The sequence below is a fragment of the Corvus kubaryi genome, unplaced genomic scaffold, assembly GCF_017639235.1.
Source record: "Corvus kubaryi isolate FWS band 111438036 unplaced genomic scaffold, C.kubaryi_AGA036_p1.0 37266, whole genome shotgun sequence".
NCBI classification, from domain to species: domain Eukaryota; kingdom Metazoa; phylum Chordata; class Aves; order Passeriformes; family Corvidae; genus Corvus; species Corvus kubaryi.
This window is the reverse complement of record NW_024581081.1, coordinates 6,913,494-6,938,140: the sequence shown is the minus strand read 5'-3', so window position 1 is coordinate 6,938,140 and position 24,647 is coordinate 6,913,494. Positions and strand designations below refer to the sequence as shown.

Here is a 24,647-nt window from a genome sequence, read left to right as displayed (position 1 = left end):
AATGCGCGCGCCGGCAGAGTCCCCTCCGCCCCTTCCCTTCCCTTCCCTTTCCTTCCCTCCGCTCCCGCCCCGCCCGCCGGGTCCCGCGCGTCACTGCGGGCAGCCGCTCCCGCCGACCGAGCCGCGGGGCGCAGGCGCGGCGTTCTCGGCGGCGGCGGGGCGGATACCGGGCGGCGGCGGCGCGGCCATGGCGCTGTCGCTGGGCGAAGGCGGCGGCGGAAGCCGGCTGCGGCGGCAGCTGGAATCGGGCGGCTTCGCGGCGGGGGAGTACGTGAAACAGCTGTCGCAGCAGTCGGACGGGGACCGGGACCTGCAGGAGCACCGGCAGCGCATCCAGGCGCTAAGCGAGGAGACCGCGCAGAGCCTGAAACGCAACGTCTACCAAAACTACCGGCAGTTCATCGAGACGGCGCGGGAGATCAGCTACCTGGAGAGCGAGATGTACCAGCTCAGCCACATCCTCACCGAGCAGAAGGGCATCATGGAGGCCGTCACCCAGGCCCTGCTCCTCCAGGCCGACCGCGACGACCCCGCGCTGGGCGCCCGCCGCGCCGCCGCCGCCGACCCCTTCCTGCCTCTGTCGGCCAAGGATGCGGCGGCCAACGAGGAGGGGCGGCAGCGTACTCTCACCACCCTCCTGGAGAAGGTGGAGGGCTGCCGCGACCTCCTGCCCGAGAGCCCTGGCAAGTACCTGGTCTACAACGGCGACCTGGTGGAGTACGATGCCGACCACATGGCGCAGATCCAGCGGGTTCATGCCTTCCTCATGAACGACTGCCTGCTCGTGGCCACCGCCCTGCCCAACCGCCGCGGGGCCTACCGCTACGATGCCCTGTATCCCCTCGACGGGCTGGCTGTGGTCAACGTCAAGGACAACCCGCCCATGAAGGACATGTTCAAGCTGCTCATGTTCCCCGAGAGCCGCATCTTCCAGGCTGAGAACGCCAAGATCAAGAAGGAGTGGCTGGAGGTGCTGGAGGAGACCAAGCGCAACCGTGCCCTCAGCGAGAAGCGGCGCCTGGAGCAGGAGGCCCTGCCCCGGCCCGCCCCAACGCCCCCCGAATCCACCAACCCCTTCGACGAGGATGAGGACGAGGAGGAGGAGGATGAGCCCTCCGCTGAGGACGAGGTTGTTGACCTCTCGCTTGAGTGGATCCAGGAGCTGCCTGAGGACCTGGACGTCTGCATTGCTCAGCGGGACTTCGAGGGGGCGGTGGACCTCTTGGATAAACTCAACGAGTACCTGGCGGACAAGCCTGTGAGCCAGCCCGTGAAGGAACTGCGGGCCAAGGTGGACGAGCGGGTCCGGCAGCTTACAGATGTTCTGGTGTTCGAGCTGTCCCCGGACCGCTCGCTGCGAGGAGGGCCGCGGGCCACCCGCCGAGCCGTGTCTCAGCTCATTCGCCTGGGCCAGTCCACCAAGGCGTGCGAGCTGTTCCTGAAGAACCGGGCAGCCGCGGTGCAGACGGCCATCCGGCAGCTGCGCATCGAGGGCGCCACGCTGCTCTACATCCACAAGCTCTGCCATGTCTTCTTCACCAGCCTCCTGGAGACGGCCAGGGAGTTTGAGACGGACTTCGCCGGCAACAACGGGTGCTACTCGGCCTTTGTTGTCTGGGCCCGCTCGTCCATGAGGATGTTTGTAGATGCCTTCAGTAAGCAAGTATTTGATAGCAAAGAGAGTTTGTCAACTGCGGCAGAGTGTGTCAAGGTAAGAGGGGGTTGGTGGGACACAATAGCTGAAACAAAGGCTTCAAAGCTTTAAATTCTCTTTTCTAATCCTAGTTTAGTTATTGACTCTTGTGTGGGTCTCCAGAGAGGTTTCCTGCGTTGGAAGGTTAATATTCATTCGAGGTTTGTTTGGTTTTATTCAATTTAACAGAGGAAAGCCTAAAGATCATAATACATGTCAAGAAAAACCCTGCCTTTGTCAGAAAGCAAAATGGGTTTATTCTTAATTTGCCTTTAACTGGTAGGAGATCCTAAAATTTACATAAGTTACATCTGAATTATAAGTACTTCAAAACTTTCTCTTTGTTTTCCAAGGCTGTCCTGAACTACATTTTCATATTTTTTTGCAAGACTAACTTCCTCAGGCTATGCTTTCTTTCAGCTGCTAATTGGGAGGGGGAAAAAAAAGCTTATGTGTGAGTTATATTGTATTTGTCCAGGGTATTTTTGACAGCCAAGGTTTATCTTTCAGTTATTAATTTCTCATTAATGAAGTTCTTAAATCATGAGAAGTAAGTGAAGTAAGAGTAACACTTCTCAGTTTTCTGACAGTGATAAATTTGGTAAACATGTAAGATGTAAAGGGTACTTGCACACTAATAACATCCTTTGCTTTTCTTTGTTATCCCAGGTAGCTAAAGAGCACTGCAAGCAGCTGAGCGAGATTGGACTGGATCTCACCTTCATCATTCATGCCCTCCTGGTGAAGGATATCAAAGGTGCTTTACAGAGCTACAAGGATATCATCATCGAGGCCACCAAGCACCGCAACTCTGAGGAGATGTGGAGAAAGATGAACCTGATGACTCCAGAGGCGCTAGGGAAGCTCAGGGAGGAGATGAGGAGCTGTGGGGTGGGCAATTTTGACCAATACACGGGTGATGACTGCTGGGTCAACCTCAGTTACACTGTAGTAGCTTTCACCAAGCAGACGATGGCCTTCTTGGAGGAAGCGTTAAAGCTTTACTTTCCAGAGCTGCATATGGTTCTTCTGGAGAGTCTTGTGGAAATCATCCTGGTGGCTGTCCAGCATGTTGATTACAGTTTACGGTGTGAACAGGACCCTGAGAAAAAGGCATTCATTAGGCAAAACGCCTCTTTCCTGTATGAAACTGTCCTTCCTGTTGTGGAAAAAAGATTTGAGGAAGGAGTTGGAAAGCCAGCCAAGCAGCTACAGGATCTGAGAAATGCCTCAAGATTGATGCGTGTGAATCCAGAAAGTACCACCTCTGTGGTGTGAAATGAACCTAACTGTTCCTGTGAGCAGGGTGGCAGCGCTTACTGAAAATGTTGTACACTGAATAGGTGAACTAAACGGGGGTTTTTTTGAGTCCCTGAAAGATGCAGAACTCTTAACTGCTGCATTCCAGAAGCTGAAGACTTTGAATCAATGCCTGCAAGCATGCAGTGCTTTACTTGGTGGATGGGGTGTAGGGAAGTGAGAAGGTGGAGGTCACATGTCCTTGGGCAGCATATCCTGTACAAAGGGCTTGTATAGTATTTGTGACTTGGGAAATAACAGTAATACAAGTTTTGGCCAATTGTTTGTGAAAGTCTTACATATATACAGCATATGGCAGGAAAAGATCAATTCTCATCATGTCACTGTAGCAATTCTTTTTTAAGGCAGTGTTCTGGTAGGAGGGGAAGTGCTTGAAGCATTCCCAGGGTGTGGTATTCAGTGAGGCACATCCACCATCCAGATGTGACTCAGCACTGCAGAGAAATGATGTGGATTTGCACAATGTGATTTGTGTGCTAGCAATGCAGACTTTTCATTTTCTTTAACCTTGAGATTATCTTCATTAGTTTCAGAGGCAGATTGAAATAAAAAATGGTTTTTTAGTATAGGATCTTGTGTTTGCATGAAGGGACTTCTTCTGTTTAATAAGCTGGCCTGTCAGCCTAAATTATAGCTGTCTGAACCATTTGTTCCCTTCAAGAGAAGTGAGAACAAGTTGCTTCCCTTTCTCTTTTTGTTCCTCTTCCGTGTTTTCTTATGGATCTAACTGGGGTCACGTCCAGTGCGAAGTGTGCGCTGTTGCTTGAGGTGCTGTCACAAATGTGTTATGGGCCGTTGTCTGCTGGTAGGAACCATGGTGAAGAGGCATAAATGCTCTTGAGACGTGCAGGGCAGGGAGAGGGTCGGAAGGGACTGTTTCATTTGGAAGAAATGGAATGCTAGTTTTGCTGTACAGAAGCAGAACCTGGTGAAGAGACTGTGAGGCTTTTTGTAAGAGACGTGAACTTTGAAATATTCATTGTCTCCCGCAAGAACTAGCATAATTTCCTGTAATACAGCAATAAGCAAGAAGAACTATCTTTTTTGCAGAAATCACAAGGATTTGGTTGGCAATTCTAATGTTGATGGGGAAAGTTTATACAAATGCTCTTATGTTTGGATTGAACGGTGTTGGCTGTCTTGTGCAGTATATGTCTGTGAAAATAAAATAAGCCAAGTATTGTGTCAAGGCTGGTTTGGAAAGCTGTCAGCATCAACTTCTAAGCTGTGCAAACTTCTTCCCCTTTGGTGCAAACTTTCTTAGTTGTGAGAAAATCATGTTACGGCTAAGGAGCCTTGTATTAATCCCTCAAAAAGTGTCCTTAACTGGAATAATTAGGTATTCTATTCTTGTGGCGCTTTCAAAATAAAGCTTTTGCAGTTTGTATCATGGTAATGAATGCCTTGTGACTGCCTGAGCAAACAAAAGGTATCACCAGTGAAACATTCTGCATAACTGTTACACTGAAACTTCTTAATTTCTCCCTGTTTTCACAGTGCTAGTTCAATGCAGTTTTCACTTCAGTGGCTGGGTTTTGTTCTCCTGCTCTTTGGATGCCTTTTAGACTGTCAGATTTTGCAAAGCATCCTATTGTTTCTGCTCACTTGCTTTTCGGTGTTTGGGCCTTTTGCTAGCAATTCACAAAAAAAAGTAATACAAAATATTTTTAAAGGGTAACTTCGCTCGTTGCTCCCAACTTAAATTGATGGAAAACCAGTGAAGTAGCCCTTTTTTTATTTTAAGGGACAGGGACAGTGAGAGTTAGAACTTGTGTAACATGTTATGTCCAAGAGAGAGAGGCCTGTTGGTGTTATTTCGGTACTGAACTGTTTTTGATATCAGAACCTAGTGAAGTATAGCAAAGTAATATAATCTCTGTCATCTGTTTAAATTGGGCAAAGGTAGCATCCTAATCTGAGAAATACTTTCAAGTGTATTATAAATGAGAGCTCTCTGTGGTGATGGGTATTTTGGAGGAGAGGGAGAAGAGATGGCTTTTTTTTCTGTGAACACAGGTATATTTCTTTTTTTTTTTTTAACAGCAGAAGAAAGCAGAATAAATATAGATGAGCCTTATCTTTGTGTGTGTGTGTCTTTGCAAGAGGAGGGTTAGATCTGGAACTCTAGACTGATTATTGTGATGCTTGAGGATTTTTTGCAAGAAGCTGAATTGTAGTTTCCCAAATTCCCAAGCATTAACATAAGGCTGAAAAGGAGGAGAGCCCTGTTCATGCTTCTATTGTGAGCTGGTGTAGCACAGCTTACCCGCATCAGAGGATGAAATGTAGAATGTAATTCTGCCACATGCTCTGTTATGCCTCTGTCACTGAGCCCTCATCAATCTATTTATGGCACACTGAGCCTACTGATTTTGTCTCTACTGCATCCATGGAGCAGTGGGCTTGTGTTGATGTTGGTTTTAATGAATGAGGGAATCTGGCTTTTCATTTGGGTCATCAAACATCATGTTCATGTGCCTGTCACAATTCAAACAGGTGTGGATTTGTATAAACTGGTGTAAGTGGCATTGATATTTTGTAACTTGTGAATCTGTTAAAGTCATAATAAAAGAAAAACAATAACCTAAAGAAAATGGTGTGGAATTAAATTAAGCTAAACACCCTTTTTTGTTAATTTAGTTAACAGAGAAAAATCAATGTATGGTGAGTCATGGTTTAATAAATTTCAGTTTTGGAATGGCACTTTCCTTTTCCTGAGCTGTGCACTTGTGGGGACAGTGATGTTCACACTGGGATTTGCAGTAACTACTGAATAATATGATAACAGTTCTCCTGATTTGAGAAAGAACTAATATTGTTTTTTTTGAGACAACTGCATATAAAAAATATGGTTTCCTTTAGCTGCTGTGGCAAAATGGTGCAAAATGACTTTTTTTAAAAATTCAGATAAATTTATGTATTAGAATTTAATGCAATAGTTTTTCTGAACAGTGAAGACCATGTATTAAAACTTTTGGACATACAACACTAGTGGTGTATTTATTTTGATCGTCAGAAAGGAGATGTTGGTTTGAAGTTGGACTTCCAGCGAAGTTGGAGAGCTTCAAGTCAGTCCCTTGTGAAAGAGGTGAGCAGCAGCCAGCTGATGAAAGCCAAGTGATGTCACTTCAGGTACATTCTTACAAAGTCATTTCAGTGAGGTCGTGCTGGAAGAAAATGTTTCTGGACACAGGGGAGAGGCTGTACTCTCGCCTTCTGGGACCTTGGGTGGGGGTGTGATGGATTATCAACACCCAGGCAGCGTAACGCTAAAGGGTTTGTTAGCTTCCAGACTTTTTTGTGTCTGGAGTCCATCCGTGCTTAACTTGGATGCTGAATGTGTAGTACAGCCTGTCCCCTCACTAGGTGGAGCTTTGAGCACTTAAACCTCAGTAGGCTGGCGCGGGCACGGGCATGGGAGCTGTGCTGCCCGGCAGCGGGGCTTGGCAGGTTATGGGTAGCATGCTGAGGGGGGCCGAGATGCTGCAGAGAATGATCCAGATGTTAGGGTCAACTCTTTTTCATTGCTTGGTAGTGCTTGTGTTCTGCATTTTCTAATTCTTGTACTGTTTGCTTTTAGTTCTTCACATTTTCCTGAGGTGTTTCTGTCCCGTTGGCACGTGTCCTGCAGAGTATCTCACCTTTCTGCCTTTCCTTAAGGTGGAAAGCATGTGACTTTTGTTCTGCCTGAAAAACACTGCAACACTTCAAGCCCCTGCAGAGATGTGAAAAGTCGCTTGTCCCAGCTCAGTTGTCTGTCTCATGTGGGATGTTCAGATTAGTGACTTCTCAAAGTCAAGTCTGTGGGACCTCTGGTCATTTCACTTCCATATTGGACTGAAATTCCTGTGAAACTTCGTGCTTACAGTGCAGCTTTGCACTCCAGCACAGTAACACACAAGGTCCCCACCACCTATCGTTATAACTTACACACTCTTTATATTCCCTTTGCTGCACAACTGTTACCATTTAATTGGGTTACCTTTTACTTAAAAATGTTAGTGGTTTTGTCAACTCTTCAGTGTGTTTTCTCTGAAGAAAATAAAATCTGGGATGGGGCTTATCTGTCAAGCAGCTCTGTGACCATAGACATCTTTTTTCTCACAGGTTCAGGAGCTGTGATACACCTTCAATCCCTGCAAAGTCTGAGGGATAGTGGAGAGAGAAACACTGCAACCTGTGTGGAAAATAGATTTATGTCATTTATCATTTCAAGGGATGTTGACTGGAGTAATAGATCAGAATTTGATTGAGCCACCTTGGACACAGAGCTGTTACCTCTCATGTATTTAGGAAATGTTGCTTATACAGCTCCAGCAGCCTCAACATGCCCTGTAATACAGTTCTCAATTTCAGGGTTACAAGCTGAACTAGATTCTCTGCTACAGATGTGCTCAGTTTGACACAACAGAGAGAAAATACTGGCAAGGGACCTGGCCTGTGCTGACCACTGAGCAGTAGTACCCTTCCCAGGGGTTTATGTGGCTAATCAGGGCAGTTTTAAGGCAATTTTAGATCACCCTTTTGTAGCCCTGTGGTATTTATTCTCTTTCCCTCCCCATGCAGTAGCCACATTCCTTTCGATGGGCACAGCGTCCACTTTCCACCCAAGCGGAGGGTATTTTGGGAGGATGGAGAGAAGCTGCTCCCCAACTTTCTTGAAGCGAGCTGCGATGGCGCAGGGCCACCAGCGGGGGTCCCACGGGAACTGTGCCTTGGCGAGCATCCGCTCGGCGCAGGGAACGCGGGCACCACCCGCGAGCAGACACGATTGCGCTCCATCTGTTCTCACCATGCAGGAGCTAAAAGCAGGTACGAAAGCTGAGAGATGGATCTCTTCGTGTCAAGGCAGGAGCTGGGCTCTGAGGCACCGTCTTAGATTGCCCAAAATGTAATGTGGACCTCCAGCTGCTGGGAATCTTGCTCAGATGTGCTAATAATATCTTGGCATGTGATTAGTGAATGCAGTGCACTAGGAAGGTGGGCCAGGGAGAAGAGCAGGTAGTGTTAACTTCACTGCCGCTTAGGAACACCTTGGAGATGTTTGGATTGATGATGTTTTCAAGTTAATGAAAAAAAAATAAATTACAAACATACAGCTCTTCATCTAATTGCACCAAGAACACAGAGTTCTTCCTCTGTCCTCCCAGAAACAGATCCAAACAAAATCAAAATTCTCATGAAGGTGAGAGTTAGCCAAATCCATCATGGTGCAAAGCATATGAATCTAAACACCTGCAAACTTGCACAAAACTAAGATCTGCATTTCAGACATTCCCCAGACTGACTGGGATGAGGGAAAACTTTGCCTCAGACTCTTCCAGACTTCTGGACTTTGAGTTCTCTGGGCTTTGAGTTGTTCCTACTGTTGCTAAAAATCACAACTCACAGACGACAGTCTGTGCCAGTGAGACTAATGTGTTTTGCTTTGTTTTGTTTTGTTTTAATTATAGCTTTACAGCACTGCTGCAGTCTGGGGATTCCTGTTATGTTAATTTTTCAAACCCAGTATTCACAATAGGAAGCAGCCCAGCTCCTGCAGGAAGGGGTTGTCAGGAGAGTACTTGAAGCTCTGCAGAGAATCCTTCCTTCCTCAGGATTCAGTGAATTTTCTCTCAAAATGCAGATCTCTGATAAGCAGCTTCTGCTCTGCTTTCCCCCCTCCTTCACTAACAATTGGCAGGATTGTTTTCCCACTCCACAATATAACTTCTCCAGCAGAGGTGCCAGACTGGCTTTGTGGAGGAAGGATGTCAAACTGAATGTTGAGTTACAGTCTGTACATCTGTCTTAGCACAATTCAGGTGATATAACTCCCTGCCTGCGCTTGCCATTGACAAAGTTGGCGGGGAGGAGGGGGACTGGGCGGCTTGCAAAGAAAGACCTGTAATCTTTGTCCCTCTGACTTCCACCCAGCAAGGTGCTTAAACACACGCTGAAAATGCCCCCCTGAATCGGGGAAGCCCACTCCTACAGTCAGAGGCAATTAGATCCTAAAGTGCTTTTCACGAGTGGAGGATCAGTAAATTTCTTTTGAAATTTGCAAAAACAACTGGCAAAGAAGGGATAGGAGGGTAGCACTAGAGCAACAGCAGCACATGGGCAAACAAAATGTGTGTTTCTGGGACACCTCAGCTCTAGTGTGACAAATGGTGATCCCAAACAAAGCCTGCCCCTTCTTCGGTGGGAGCAGTGGGCTCCATAAATCATCAGTGCTGCAACTTTCCAGGAGGCAGCAATAACAGCATTGGACACACTAAAATAAAGTCACTTCCTCTGACTGGCTGTAATATGTGACACCATGTTAGGGTGGAGGAAATGCCCTCGGGAAAACTATGACGCTTCAGGAAGGGTGCACATGGAGGCTGGATCACCTGCTGTTCTGAGATGTGGCTCCACCTGAGCCTGACACCAGTGTTGGCTGGTATTGTCCCAGCCTCCTGACACACACCATCCTCCCTCATGTTACCCAGCTCCAGAACCTCCCGTGGTGAGCATTTTCCTCCTGCTGTCCACTGGCCTGAAATAGGCCTCCTCCCTCCCGGCGGGATTAAGCCCCGTCTTGTTTGCTTGGTGACAAGAGCTGTGTGCAGGGAGCAGAAGGCCCCAGTGCCGCCGCTGCCCGGCAGCTTCACACCAGATAGCCTCTCTCCTGGTGTGCCTCTAATCAGCCACTATTTTTTGTCATCCACTGAACTTTATTACCATTTAAATAGCCTTTCAGACGTCCTGTGGGGTTTCTGCCTCTGCTGCCTCATGCCCTGTGAAATTAATTCTTGTAAGAGCATGTCCTCACAGGAAAATGGTGAACTCAACTGAGCTGGTTTAGAAACTGTTTTAAACCACATGAATCTTTCTATGACCCTTTCGTTTGGACTGGGGCACTTTCTAAGTGCTTGGCTTGGGGTAAAATATGCTTAGACAGGAAAGTGTTTATTTCCAACCAAAATTACTGCACTGAATCCTGGTGTCTGGGGCAATGTTTTTGAGTACTGTGAGCAAATTCCATATTTAACTCAGCATGTGTTTTTAGGCCTTGAAGATTTAAGGGCCAGACTGAAAATGCCTTTAATCAGGAAGCAATTAATTGCACAGATTTCCTCCTTGCAGCCAGTGTAGCACTCAGCCAGGTAATACTCCCTGTGAGGCAGTGGCTCATGCCTGCACACTGCTTTTATTACTGTGTATCTCTGCTAATTAGTGCCTGTTGGATGTTAGGCCAGGTTGCTACAGGGGGCTCAGGTAAAAGGTATGATCAGTTAAGAAAATCTAAAGATAGCTTTAAGAAGAAAATCAAATGTTTTGCATTCCTGAGGAGCTTTAAAAAAAATTATTATTACTACTATTATTATTTTTCCAGAAGAAAACTTGCAAGAAGGATTGATGCTTTTGTTGGAAATAAGGACCTGGTTTTGACTTCAAGAGTTGTTCCAACCAACTTGAAGTCAAGCACACTCAACTGGAGCTTTTTCCAGAGCACCGTGATGCTCACCCAAGACCAACCCCAAGTAGGAAACACCTAGTTTGTCTCTCTTGCACTCACCTTCATGCAAAGGATCACAGTCCTGGTTCTCCCTCAAAAATGATGCTCAGCTTCACTTGGAGAGAAGTGTGTAGGGAGCTGGGGGACATGTTTAGCCCTCACTGGCAGTCCCTGGGGCAGGACACACACAATATCTCACAAAACAGGACAGTAAGGCTTAGTTGCCCCTCTGCCCTATGTTCAGGCCAGGGCCATTGCTCCACCTGCTAATGCTGACACCAACCTTGTTCACTCTCTCAAACACAAGCCTCACATCCTTCCTGTCCTACATGCTAGCTATAAGGAACAAATTCCCTCATTATGCTATTATTATAATTTACTAGCAGAAGCCTTCCTCTCTGCACACACAACTCTTCATGTTTGACTATCATAATTGCATTTTCAAAGTTATAAATAGCACGTTAGCCTGGTTTATGTGTTCATGCAAGTCAGGCTATAAACTGGCAGATGAATGAAATTAACTGTCTCCAGAATTCACATTCCTGTCACTTATTCAATTATTTGTTCAACGTAATTGCTCAGAGCAAGAGCTAATTGGAAAATGACATGCATTTACCCTCTCTATGGAGGAGGAGAGGCTTATCAGGTATTTTACTGCAGGCACTTCCATTACTTCCAATATTCCAGAAGAAACAAGGCTTTTAAATGAGCCAGGCCCAAACACACAAGGCTTGTTTTTTAGCCAGATGCTTCCCCATCCTTAAAATAGCTCCAGTATTTTCCAGTGCAAGGGTTTGAACACGCCTGTAGTGCAGCACACACAGGTAACTTGGCACGCATGTATGTGAGCTGCAAGCCAAGCTTGCCTCCAGGGGTCTGCAGCACAAAATGTGTTCCTGCTCTGTGTATCTCTATTCATGCTGGTGCTGCAGCTATACATGTTTGGTTCTTTCTGTGACAGACTCCCACCCCTGGGTGCTGATGCGGAGAATATCGGTTGGCTGAGGCTTGGCTGTCAGGAGTAGGAAAGGCAGAAGATGATTTTTTTGGTGTTGCTGGTGTAGAAAAGATTGTAAATCCCCACCTTGCCAGCTCAAACCCTACATTGAGGTTACAGCTTGAAACACCAATATCTTTCAAATGATTTTTCTGTCCCTCACCTCGCCCAGATATATCCTGGTTAACATTCTGTGTTTGTGCACTTTCTTACTAAATTAAAATCTAAGAAGGGGGTGCTAGAACAGAGTGGGTAGGGATAGAATGAATCAGGAGGCAGGACACTCAAGTCCTAAACTGTCCCTCTTTCCATTTTTAGCTTTAGCATTGTCTGGAGTTGGAACATTTCATTTGTTTAAATAAGAGACAGGCAAGCAATTTTCCAAGCTGTATGGAAGGGGAGGAAGCTCATCTATCAATGCCAACAGTTTGCAGCCCGTTGTCTGCAGGCCCTGAGGGTTATCTGTAGGGGAAAGGGAGCTAAGAAAATCAACCCTGTTACCAGTTGCCTGAAATTTGTGACAGATGGTCTGCACCTCTGTTGGAAAATATGGGGGTCTGCAAATTAAAAATTGGGTAAACATCAGTGTGTTTTCCTCCTGCTGTTCATGAGCAGTTCAAGCATCAGGTTTTGTGTGCTCGAACAAAGCTCCAGAAGTGGTCCATGGAGCATGTGAGTGCTGAGAATCACTGTGCCAGGTCTCACTCCCTGAGGTGCAGGAGTGCTGCTAGCACTGCACAAGTGGTGTGGGACAGCTCTGGGAAACTCGCTGTACTGCGTGCCGTGTCCGAGGGGCTGGCACTGCCTATATTTGATGAGTAGTTAACCAGGTGAGCAATTATTTAGTTCATCCAAGAGGAGATGAAGAAACGAGTGCAGCACAGCCTATTTGTACTTACACCAGGACATGCCTGATAGTGGAGGTTTTTTAGGGCAGGAAGCAAAAGTATCCAATAGGGAAATAAAAATACCCCCACCATGCAGTGCTTGTGTATGTGTCCCAGCTGTCCCCGGGAGAAGGAGAGTTAGATTCATTAAGTGCCTATAAGCAGAATTTTGTTGTGGTGCTTAGTGAGGTTGCTGTGCAGTTTGGACAAGAGGGATGCTGAGGGCATCAGGTGCCATTCCTGCTCACAGCTCTGCGACGCACACTGCCACAGCAAGCTGAAAACAAGGATAATGCCAAGGTTTGGTTCCTGTGAGTGACGCCAACCAGTGGAAAACTGGCCTCAGAGTGCAAAGCTGTGGTATCTAAGCTGTGGATAATGGAATAAATCAGTAACCTGATGGCTCCACAGCACACCGCACATGGGGCATGCAGGTTCCTGTTGCCAGTTCTAGGCACAAAGGGAAAAAAGACCCACCAAGATACTGCGGATATCTCTGTGAATTCAGGCTGCTGCTGCGGCTAAAGTAGGGCTCAGGCGCGCAGGGAAGTGGCCGCTCCAGGGCCAGCAGAGGGAGCCCGCCGCCGCCGCATCCCGGGATCGCCGCTGCCGCCCGCGCCCAGCCCAGCCCAGCAGCCCCTCAACGCCCCCACCCCGCGCCTTTCACAGCCCAGAATCGCCGCTCCGCAGTCCTGCAGCCCCTCCACTCAGCACCCCTGCGCCCTTGGGTCCCACAGACCTCCAGCCCAACATTTCCCTGCGCCCAGCACCCAGAAACCTCATACCTCCCCAGCTCGGTGTCCCAGCAGTCCCACAACCAAGCACACCGGCAGACCTGCATCCCAGTGTCCATTTCTGCAGCCGTGCAGACCCGCAGCCTTAGTACCAAGCCCCAAATTCCCAAATGCCTGAATTTCAGCATCCCCACATCCCAGCAGCCCTGCAGCCCTACAGCCCAGGAGTCCTGCAGTGCCTACCACTACCACCCGTGCCCACAGCCATCATCCAGCACAACACCCAAGCTGTACAGCAGCCCCAGAGCTGCACAGCTCTGCAGCTCCATGTGCCGGCAGCCCCAGAGCCGGCAGCTCGGCCCCATCAGCTCAGCTCCCAGCCCAGGGCACACAGCAAGCGCAGCTGGCACAGAGCGGCTGCTCCTGGGTCTAGGCTTTATTGCGGCTTCTGCCCTCAGGGGCAGTGACAACTGAGGCTGTGGTTATACTGGGGCTTTTTGCCTGAGGCCCTGCTATGAGCTGTATTCACAGAGGTGCTACTTCATTCCTGGGAGCTGGAAAAATCTTTCTAATGTGATCTTGCCACAGCCTGAGCCTGAGGAGGCAGCTTTACATGTGTGCTGGGCACAGCCAGCGCTACTGATGCGCTCCCGGTCCCACCGTTCCGCAGGGCTGGAGGCAGGAGTGCAACATGGGAAAGGCAGACAGCAGCTGCCTCTGCAACTTCTTGGCTCCAATATTACAGCTGGTACTTCACTGTGAGCTTTGCCTACATCAGCAATAAACCCTCCCTATGCACAGGAACAGATTTTTCTGCGGGATTTTAGCCCTGGAAATGAATACTCAAAAACCTGGTGCTTTTGTTACACTGGGACATTCGTCCTGCCAACTGTGAATCAACATGACTGTACTTCTGCAATGGAAAAATTCAATAAATGTACACAGAAAAATTATTCTCCCCCAGTTTTTGTCTAGTCCTGTCCACTTTGTTGTCCTGCTGAACCTCATGGTAGCAGCTCCTTAGAGGAGGGTGGTAGCATGTTCAGTCTGGTGGAGCACTCCTCACCTGGCTGACTTACAGCAAAGCCTTGCTATTATATCCGAAGCCATAGCACAGGTGTGCTGCTCCTCTGTGAACATATTCCAAAGTCACATGTGGGCTGTCTTAGCTGGAATTTCATCCCATTTTTTATTGAGGCACAAAATATCTGGTTACTATTTTCAGCTGAGAGAAGGTGCTTGAAATGGAAAAAGTCAAGTCACAAAATGGGATAGAAAATGAAGCCATGGAAAATATTTGCAGGCAAACAATAAAAATGCAGTTTGAGTCAATGGTAATGTTAAATTTCAGTGCTTTCAAGGTTTTTTATTATTTTTAAAAGTAAAATTATTTAAATTGTAGAAGACATTTGAATAAAGAAAACATTATTCTAAATGTCAACAATGGAAAAAGTAATGCTTTGATATTCATAATTTTTTCCTTATTACTTTTTTTTGAGAGATGTATTGGTCACGTTTTCTTTTGTAGCTGTCATAAGAAAAACAACAGTTTTAAGGAATCAGAATTTTTCAATTAGAAAACATTTTGCTGAAAACTCCTATCTGGAAGAAAGCTGGAAATAGTTAGTGTGAAAAGTCTAGCAGGAACCTCTTAGTTCCAGATGTGTTGTTCTGCTTCCCCTGGTATGACAGAGGTACTTAAAATTAAAGTTCAAAGATGCAGCGCCGGTGGAACTAACTACATATTTCCTGACATTTGTGCCTGTCAGCACAGGGGTGCTTAGGCTGCTATTTATAAATCCGAGCTTAATTCATTCTCATACCAAAGGGAGCAATCAAAACCCCAGTGATTCCCAGGGAGAAATCAGGGCCGGTATACAAGAGGCTTTTTCCTAATTTATTTCTGTCTTTGTTGTGTTTGGAAGAAAGATATACATAGCAAACACAGTCCAATCCCAGCCCTTCTCTGCTGAGTCAGAGTCAGCTTCCTAGGTCTTATGGATCTCAAGTCAGGAAGGCAGGATGGTCTTGTGGCTTAGGATAAGGACTGTGAGTCAGAATAGTTTATTAATGAAAAAAAAAATTGTTCCTTTCATTTATTAGCAGGTCATTCTCTAACCAGCAAAATTGCCATTAGAAAATTTCAACTGTAGGCATTTTAAAGATAGAAGGGGTAAAAAAAAAAAAAAAGGTCCAATTGACATTTGATCATTTCTGCATCAACATTACATTTATCCTTAACTAGCTGTCCTGGAAGGAAAAGGACAAGCACCAGGGTAAATACCAGAAATATCCTGATTTGCGTTTTAGGCTTGCTAAACTCCCGTTGATTAAGCTGGGAATGTTGATTAAGGACCTCAAGCTGTGACCCTCAACAATTCAGTCAGGTTACTCCTGCTGCTTAGCAAGACTTGAGTTAAATTGGAAAGCAGGATAGAGTGTCAGTGAGTTTATCAGCTCTGAGCAGTGTGTTTCTATGCAGATAACCTGCAAGTACCTCCCTGCTCAGCCCCAGAGTCTTACAGGGGATTCAATAGGTTTTCTGTCTGCTGGTAGGAGATATTAAAGTCCTTCAGAAAGAAAAAACCTAAAAACCAATCCTGCTTTGGACCGATCCTCTGGAAATTAGTCATTCAGTCAGTAGAGTTAATGATCAGTTGGTGGGTTAATAGCCAAACCTTAAGTCAAGGATGATTAAAGCTTAAAAAAAAATTAAGCACTCAGTGACTGTAGTCAAAGACAGCATTCAGTTATTTTTTGATGGTTCCTTCTCTGTCTAGGCTCCCACAGAGGCTGACAAGGGATACTTTAACTTGTCAAGGCAATAACACCATAGCGACAAAACCCTAAGAAGCCCACCAGTTTGCTGCACAGGACTGTTTTGCATACCAGGCCTTTGATCTTTTAGTGTATTTAGCATTGCCATTTTTTAATGAGTGCTGTGAGGAGGTGAAATAGGTCCCTTGCTTAAGTAGGACAATTTATTATTGTCACTTAGCTTGTGAAGGACAAGCCATGCAGAAGAGCTCCAGTCAGGGGAGAGAGGCCTTGAGTGCGAGAACTTTCACGCTTCAGTTAACAGGGAGGCAAGCTGCATGGGGGTTTGCAGAACCCAGTTCTCACTGCATTGGGAAAAAAAAACCTTTTTATTTCTTCACCTTCAATTCATGCTTCCTCAGTTTACTGACAAAGAAAATTTAATTATTTACTAACAAAGATAGGGCTTTCCCCTTCTGCTTCATGCTATAGCAATAAGATTGTTGGGGAAGTGTTGACTGAATAACCCATGGTGCCACTAGCTGCTGTGCAAAGCTGAAGGAATTTACAACAATTTCGAGGGTAACAGCTGAGCCTGTCAACCCAGAAAGGAAGGAAAGAGGAATCACTGCAAACCAAATGGAGATTTTTCCAGTTAGACCATACAGAAATGGTGTGATATAGGTAAATTATATAATAAAGCTAAGAACAACTTCTACTTTCAAACAAAAAACTGTAAGAAACAAGTGTCATTTCTTGTTTCTGCGATCTTTCTCTGATGGAGAGCAATCTAAAATCCAGGACAGACAGCACTTAACAGCACCTAGCTGTACATCTGACAGGTCTTGACTATGTCTTCTCACAGGCAGTGGCAGCAGCACGAGACAGGCAGGGCTTTGCTCAGAACCCAACACCCAGTTGGGTGTTTGCTCAACACCCAATGTGTGCTTCACCCACAGAGACAAGTGGTTCCCTGGGCAGTGCCTGGCACTGGTCAGCTGGGCACACACAAGGAAGGGACCCAAAAGGGCTCCCATGAGGATATGTGGTCCTGTGGTTTTCAGGCTGCCCTTCAGGGACACACTGGTGATCCACAGGACAAGAGGAGCTGGTCAGTGAAGTGAATGGAGAAAAAGTGAATGGAACAGGTGCATCCACTTCCACACACACAAACAATTATTACAGTGAGGGAGCTGCAGCACTGAAATGTACCCTAGGCTTTGTCTGGTTTCCTTTCTGTTGTCAGTGAAAACCACCATGGAACCACAGCACTTGATAGTTTCTGGATTGTTTTACAAAAGTATGGTTGGAAGAGTGATTGTCAGGAAACACCACTGCATCCCAGCTACCTAGAAACAAAATCAGCAGTCCCTAAACATTCCTGACAGCCCTGGGTGTCTCACCTTGCTGGAGATGCCTCAGTCCCTGGAGGCAACTGCAATTAGCAATTGTCCACACCTCTGGAAAGTGTGTTCTGCCATCTGTATTGAGCTTTCCATGCTGCAGTTTGAGCTCATTACTTGCTTCCTTATTTACATCCACATGCTGTGGAGAATGGATTATTTCCATTGCAGCAAAATATTGCAGCAAAAGTGAAGAGTGTTCAGCTCCCCATTGCTCATGAGGCCCTTTTGCAGGGACAGCCCATGCTTCCCTCACCTCAAAGGTGGCCAGCGAGCCAGCAACAACCAGCATACCCCAGAGCAGCCCAGGAGCAGCACTCTCCACAGCTGTCCTTTTCTGTTGTATTGATTCTATTCAGCGCTGTCTTCCCAACCCTAAACACCTGCTGGATTTGCCTCTAGTTTTGAGTGGTTTTCCGGTGCTAATTCCTAGCCCTAGCTGTATTTCCTTAGGAGCAGCCAAAGCACATTCCTGTATCCTCTGAGCCCATTTTGCTCCTTCGCTGCCCTTCAGGAGGGCCTCCCTTCCTTTGGAAAAGGCAGCTTTCAAACCCGTGGGGACTGCACCACACACACACATACCCACATGCAACCAGCTCTACATTAACCAAGACCCAAGACAACCCAAAGCATGGGAACAACAAAAAAAGAGAGCCTGTGTGGTAGTCAGTACCTGGAGCTAAACAGAGATATTCTACCCCTCATATTTTTTTTGTTAATTGTTGCTCTGGACATTTTTGTTTTATCAGATGGGGAAGGACACTTGAGACCTAGCTAATTTGTTTCTCTTGTCAATGGCTCTTTGTTTCCTTTTAGCTTTTTTTCCCCCTTATTTTTCCCTATAATAATTTCTTTGTTCTCTTTGGTAAGCTGGCCACTCAGAGCATTATATCCCTGTCTTAAACCTGGATGCAGTACTGTTCATAATAGCAGCAGCAGCATCTGCTGGGGTGGCAATGATGCGTGGCCACCAAGGCTCCCTCTGCCAGGCACTGCACAAAAAATCACACTACCTGCATCGACCAAACCCAGCTCTGCAGTGACCAGAGAGACTGAACTGCAGAGGAGAATGCATCTTTTTCTCATAAAACAAATAAAATGCTTTGAACTTTCCTCTCACAGGCCCTTTATTGCCGTTGCTCATGGCAAGCTCTCTGTCTGTACAAGTGTAGGCTAGCAGCAAGGTACTAATAAATTAATAAAGTGGAGGCAGGGCACAGGCCCAGGCAGTTGCCCATTCAGTTAAATTGTTGGCATTGTCCTTGCATGAGTTTGTCCCAGACCAAGCAAATACTCCTGCAGCCAATGCCCAGGCATGTTTCAGGAACCAGGGTGGTTCTCAGCAGGTGGTTTGGGCACAGCTCTCCCGCTCTGGGGGACAGGAGCTTGTCTCCCTGGGGATGGCTGGGCATGCCAATGGGTCTTGGGGGTGGAAAACATTCCCTAGCCTGTCTTATTATTTTATGTGGCTGCAGACTTGGTGTCTCAGCAGTGCATAGCTCTTAAAGGATTGACTCACCGCAGCATCCCTGTGGAGCAGGGAAGTACTGTTAAGCCCCTGGGTCCAAGGGGAGAAGCAGACTCACAGAAACACTAACAGGGGTACATGGCTCCAAAGAAGCCTTCAAGTCCCACAGCCCTCTTTTTTCTTAACCTCCTGCCCCAGCTCCAGGGCTTGAAGCCCCTTGGGCTGGTGAGGATGAGCCAGCCATGGAGATGTGCCCCTGGTCTGGTGGGGACGTTGAGCTGCCCAGGACCACCATGGGGCAAGACAGGGGCCACCTCCTTAGAGCCCTACAGCTGAGATGAAACCCAGCCTGGTGAGGTTGGGCAGCTTAAAGCACGCACCAGGCAAGCCTGGTTCAGGGAACAGGATCAGGCTTGCACTTAACTTGACACTGAGGGACTTGCAGAAACTTAGGCAGGGACATGGCTTCTCTACCCCATACATTTTGACTTACTGAGACATATGAGGCCTCAGGGCCTCTCAGAGGCCACACGTCAAATCCACATGGATAGTTTGTGCAGAGGAAATTGGTGGGGTCAGGAAGAGTGGAAGCAGCTCAGTGCTTTACAGACACATTGCCTGAAGTCCCTCTCCTGAGAAAAACAGAAAGCAGTTCAGCACCATGGATTTTCCATTTTCCCCATTCCAATTTTTCCATTCATTTTCCCCATGCATGTGTTAAGAGGGAGATGATCAGTCACGCAGCTACTGGGTCATCTGTCTCTGTTCTTGAATCATGTCCATCACTATGGTCTCAGGGGCTGAAAATACAGAGAATCTGGGTTCATTAATTATGGCATTATATGAAAATGCACTATTTTATCAACAATCCTATTTTGAGATTATTTTTATGAGTGATGTCATTACTTTGATGTCTGAACAACTGGACATTTTGACAGAGCGCCTTCAGGTTTCCAGGGCCAGCTCCCAGGCACATGGCTAAAGTCCCTGCAGAGCCCTGTTCACCTGGTGTGGGGATTTGCAGCTTCCCACCAGAGTTCAGTGGGTGGCCCTGCCCTAAGACACCCAGCTGCAGTGAGCCCAGCCCTGCACATAACCCGGTGATGAGCTTTGCTCCGGCCAGCGGCCAGCCCGAGGCGCCACAGGGCAGGGATCGATCCAGAAGCCATACAGATCCAGGCTGTGAGGCTTCAGCTGTCTTTATCCCAGACTGGTTTTTTCTCCCAGCTCACCTCCCACTGACACCTGCACACCTGCATGGAGGGAATATTTGTGCCTTTCCCTGCTCCAGGGCACTGACAGCAGACTTGCAGTCAGGGCCCATTACCCACTCAGGGTGGGGCTGCAAAACCGAGGGAGGAGGAGGAGGCAAAACCTGCTCATGGCCTTACCTTAATTGCTATTCTCCTTGCTGAGTCTTCTTCCTCGGTATTGCCTCTGGTAGGAAAGATGATTTTCTTGCATACAATTGCTTAAAAGCAAAAGGAAAACTCAGAAAAATGAGAAGTACCACCACCACCACCAAAAAAAAGAAAAAAAAAAACCCACACAAGAAATGTGGGGACTCATCCGCTCTTCTGTTAATTAGCCTTAAAACAATAAAACCAGAAAGCAAAGAAAAAGCCGATGAAGGTAATTGGGCTGGGCTGCTGTAAAAGCAGGAGCTGTGGGAAACAGGGACATGGTGCAGACAACATTACCTTGTAGAAAGCCCAGATTTCTGAGGTCTGCCTCTCCCCTGAGTCCTATTTTGTGGCAAATCATAGTAGATGGCGTAATTATCACAGCTGTGCTTTAGACTGTTTTAAGAGGTTGTGCTTTCCCAACCACCTTTGGAGCACAACAGCAGTGGCAGGCAGATTCCTGCTAGCATAGCTGGGCTAAATCCACCAAAACAAGCAAATAAGCCTTCTGGAAGAACTTACTGGGTGGTTTTTGCTGGATGCTTGTTTTCAATGACAAGTTTCTGAGGAAAACAGTAGCATTTTAAAACCTACATGTACAGCCAAGAAAGCGTGTGGACTTTTCCCTCCTCCCCTCCAGCAAATACTTTGCTGCCTCTTTTACAATGCTATTTCTATTGACGTAAAGCAAAGATAAGGAATGTTTGCCCGTGCTGCCTTGCTCAGTTTTCCATGTGTGGCTTCTGGCTGATTTGCCATGTGTCCCTGCTGAGGTCTCAATCCATTTTTGACTGAAAGCGTCTGGGTTCTTGCTTGGCTTATCATGCCGACACAGCCGGCAACCCATTAATCTCCTGTTCCCAATGCCTTTACTTCAGTGGGAAAGCTCTGGTGCTTTTCAGTGGTTTGTACTTACAGCTAACAGAGGCTGGTGCTCAAAGCACCTACATCACTTCTCCACAAAACCCCCTCTTCCTCAACTACCAGAGCTGGGAGAGGTTCAGCATTTTCATCCTTCTTGCTCTAACGCTCTCTGTCAAAGACATGGAGATCTGTAAAGCAGCAGGAGAAGCAGGTTTGAAGACAGGATCACGTTATCTACCAGTAATGTTCTGTCCTCATTTACATCTTGAAGTCTTTTGGGGACTTCAAGATATCTACAAAGTACCTTCTCAAACAGTGACAAACTGAGGCTCAGTTTTCACTCAACAGAAGTTTTCCTGTAGAGTTTTCATTTTTGGCACATGAATTCTGTCTGCCCTAGCTAAGAAAGGACACCAGTCTGTCAAGGTTATTCAGCAAAGAAGCCCTTGAAATTTCATTCTGTTCAGAAAACTGTTTCAAACCAGACTGGTGAAAACACTATTGTGTTAAAGTAAACCATTCTGGAAGGGTTTGCCTTGTAGAGCCATGCTGGTAGGACTGTTTTGGCAACTCTTTGTTTCAAAATCCAGCTCTAATGGACTAGAATTGCAATTTCTTGGGCCCAGCTTTACATGCTAGTGAGGGAGTCCCAGGAAGAGATGGGGTGCTTGAAAGGGAAAGAAAACCTTATACTGTGGCTGGCTTCTATGTCTGATTTTGTATACCTATTATGGTTGAAAAGTGCTGTCCCGAAACCTTGGGAATCGAAGGTTTTCATTCTGTCCCTGAAAAGAGAAATAGAATGCCTGCAGAACTGCTTTCCAGTATCCCAAACCTGCTCACAGTTCTGTCCCAAAGCAGATTTCTGGTGGGGTGAAGCATGGTGTGCTGACAAGTGCCTGCTCCTCCCTAGCTGTGGCTGCCAGCACCAGGAATGTGGGATGGATATAGCTGGCTCAGCTAAGATGGAGATCAGGGAGGTACCTGGGAGTCTCCATGTACAACCACTCGAGCCAGGACAGTGCTGACTTGGATGGCAGGGTTTGCTCTGCACCAAGTGAATCCTGTTCTTTGGTTTCCTGCCTTTGTGTTACCATGCAGCACAGAAAAAGCCATGACTTTCCTCCTCTGCTAAGCTGCCCTGGAGTCAGCTGTGGATGCTTTCCTGCAATCCCTGCCCTCAAAGTCAGGCAGCTATCAGGAAAGAACAGCCTGCTCACTCTCAATAAAACTAACAGTTGCATTGGCTTGTTCCAAGCCTTTTAATCCCCACCAAGGAGATTCTAGCAACCACTTTTGGAAAAGATCTTTAAATGTGGAAAGGGAAAAGGCCTTTCAGCAGTGGCTATGGGGTTCTTCCAAGTTTGATACCAAGAGGAAGCAGCTGGCTCCAAAAGAGATAACACTAGGACCCATTGTTGTTTTTCAGACTTTCAGAGTAACCAACTAAAAATGCATGGGAGAAACTGTCTGCAGAGGCAGATCAGCACAGATGTATCAGCTGGGCCAAGCTTCCAGGGGTGGGAGGGTGCAGAAGCAGGCACGGGAGCATCCCTGAGGAGCAGACAGATCTCTCTGCTCTCCTCATATCCCAGCACTGTCAACAAAAGTGAAGGGTCCCATTAGGAAGCTGGTTTGACCCCTCATACAAGGATGTGTATGGCCCAGTGAGAGGTGCCCCTGGGGACACCCCACAGTGGAGGGGAGGTGGTAGATCTCCTCTGGGAGTACTGATGTACTGAGCTCTGTTCACTCTGGCTGGTGACCATTTCAGCCCAATCTGAGCATAGTTTACAAGTACCATATCACTCAGCATTATAAGACTGTTTAGTGTCCTGGTTCTCTATGCCTAGGGGACACATGGACTGATCACTCTCTTACATTCCCTTTCCTCTCACAGTGTTTGTATTTGGGTTTAAGATGTCAAAAACCTCCCTCCTGCCTCACTGCTGACTCCCTCCCTCTGCACTCACTGCTCTACATCATCAGCCTGGGTTGTAGCTGCCTCTTCCCAGTTCTCCAGCCAGGTCTGATCACATCATCCTCTGTCACAACTCATTTGCACACAGGGTTCTTATTCTTACACACAGCCCTGCACCTGAAATGCAAAGAGATATCCCTGCACTCACTTTATCAATGCAAAAGTGTCAGCATTTCTAGGCCTGGCCACTGAAGACTCCCTGGTCCAGAGACAAGCTCTGCGTCTCCTATTGTGGAGCTGGAGTCCCCCTGACACCTCCCAGCTCTTTCTCTGCAGGGCTGGGAGATCACATCCCTTATATCTGTTGTGCCATAAGGGGGGATGTTTCGGGAAAGAAACCCCAGGTCTGACAGGCTGCTCTGGATCTTGACTCCCCTTTGAAGCAGCCCTGAGGCCTGAAACTCTGGCAAAATGAGGGGTTTGGGTATGGCGTGGAGGTGGGCTGCACAGAGTGGGCTGATGAACTTTGGTGCTCACGGACTGCTGGGGCTCATCCCCATTCAAGGGGACCTTGGATATTCAACTAGTGTGAAAACAAAACAGATGCCTCGCATAACCCTGAGAAGAAAACTGATAAAGGCTTTCTAGCCTGTCTAAAAAAGAAAATGTCTGCTGTACAGAAAATACCTCTGAGATAGACAGCTTCAGGAACACAGATTACATCACTGAAGATTGGGGTAGGAGTGTACATAGGAGATGTTGGACTGCAGTCCACTTGAGCATGAAGGCCATGGAGATCTGTCTGCCTGTGGAGATGCCCATAAATGCAGGTCACCTCAGTTTCAGCATGGATTGAAGAGAGTGGTCACATCAGGTATGAGAGCAGGGCTGGAGCAGGAACCAGCAGAGGTTTCTTCCCAGGAGTGCTGCAACTGTCAGGAAGGCTGTAGCAGAAAAGTTACTCACTGGTCTGCTCTAACAGGGAAGGGAATGCATAGGAAAAAGGAAAGTTTTCTCAGCTGCTGGAAAGAACCCCTAAAGAACAGAAGCATGGCAGACTAGGATTTTGACAGCTGTTTTGGGAGTCCACCTGGAGAACTAGTGGGGTTGTGCCAGACAAGGAAAACTAGTAAGGGGATTCACCCGTGGGCTGACAAGCAGTCTGGCAAAGAGCACCTGTGCTGCAGATACCATGCCTGTTTCGAGTGCAGGCAGCTCTGCTCTGGCTCCGCAGAGATGTGTCCAAACTGAGCTGTCGTTTCTCTCCTGAGCTCTCTCCTCTGTCACTCTCACCAGTCCCACTGGTGTGCAGCACATTATCCAAACATGTTTTCTTCTCTTCCAGCTTAGTCCTTGGATTTCCTGACTCTCTCAAGGTTGTCTCTGTAAACGGGGCTCCTGTGGCAGAAATAGAAGAATAGTTATAAATCCCAGTGAGCAGAAGGGCAGTGAAATGCAATATACTACAGGGCAGGGGCGGTTCCCTCATTCAGATGTTTGGCAAAACTGATATCTTTGTTATTTCTCTTACCAAGATATTTATCTGCCACCACCTAGGTCTTATCCCGTGTGTCCCCAGCAGTGCCCAGGTAACCTGCTGGGTCCACTGCTTGATCCCTGCTCTGAGCTGGCAGAGAGAGCCCTGTGAAGAGCTCCCACCTCTGGTGCACCCAGAGGGGTGTGGGGCAGCCCTAAGGCAGTGAGGGGCTTACACAAG

The 24,647-nt window shown here is 47.2% G+C and overlaps 1 protein-coding gene and 1 long non-coding RNA gene across 4 annotated transcripts; one reads left to right on the top strand and one right to left on the bottom strand.

The window, feature by feature from the left end:
- Window positions 1-143: 143 nt before the first annotated feature.
- Window positions 144-5,999, top strand: EXOC8 (exocyst complex component 8). Its single transcript, XM_042025240.1, has 2 exons — window positions 144-1,711; window positions 2,363-5,999. The coding sequence occupies exons 1-2, from the start codon at window positions 188-190 to the stop codon at window positions 2,969-2,971; spliced, it is 2,133 nt and encodes a 710-aa protein (XP_041881174.1). The 5' UTR covers window positions 144-187; the 3' UTR covers window positions 2,972-5,999.
- On the bottom strand, window positions 5,995-24,324 carry LOC121663214. 3 transcript variants are annotated; one of them, XR_006015566.1, is made up of 3 exons: window positions 20,443-24,324; window positions 20,134-20,213; window positions 5,995-7,190 (listed from the first exon to the last, which is right to left on the bottom strand). It is a non-coding gene; the product is annotated as an uncharacterized LOC121663214 (long non-coding RNA). The 3 variants fall into 3 exon arrangements; XR_006015564.1 differs by lacking the exon at window positions 5,995-7,190 and adding an exon at window positions 19,395-19,542; XR_006015565.1 differs by lacking the exon at window positions 5,995-7,190 and adding an exon at window positions 19,395-19,542 and having other exon boundaries at window positions 20,668-24,324.
- Window positions 24,325-24,647: the final 323 nt, after the last annotated feature.

Excerpts from the sequence above, each read along its gene's own strand:
- EXOC8 (XM_042025240.1), top strand. The coding sequence starts at position 188 with ATGGCGCTGTCGCTGGGCGAAGGCGGCGGCGGAAGCCGGCTGCGGCGG. Across the intron at positions 1,712-2,362 it reads CTGCGGCAGAGTGTGTCAAG|GTAGCTAAAGAGCACTGCAA; the intron begins GTAAGAGGGGGT and ends TTGTTATCCCAG.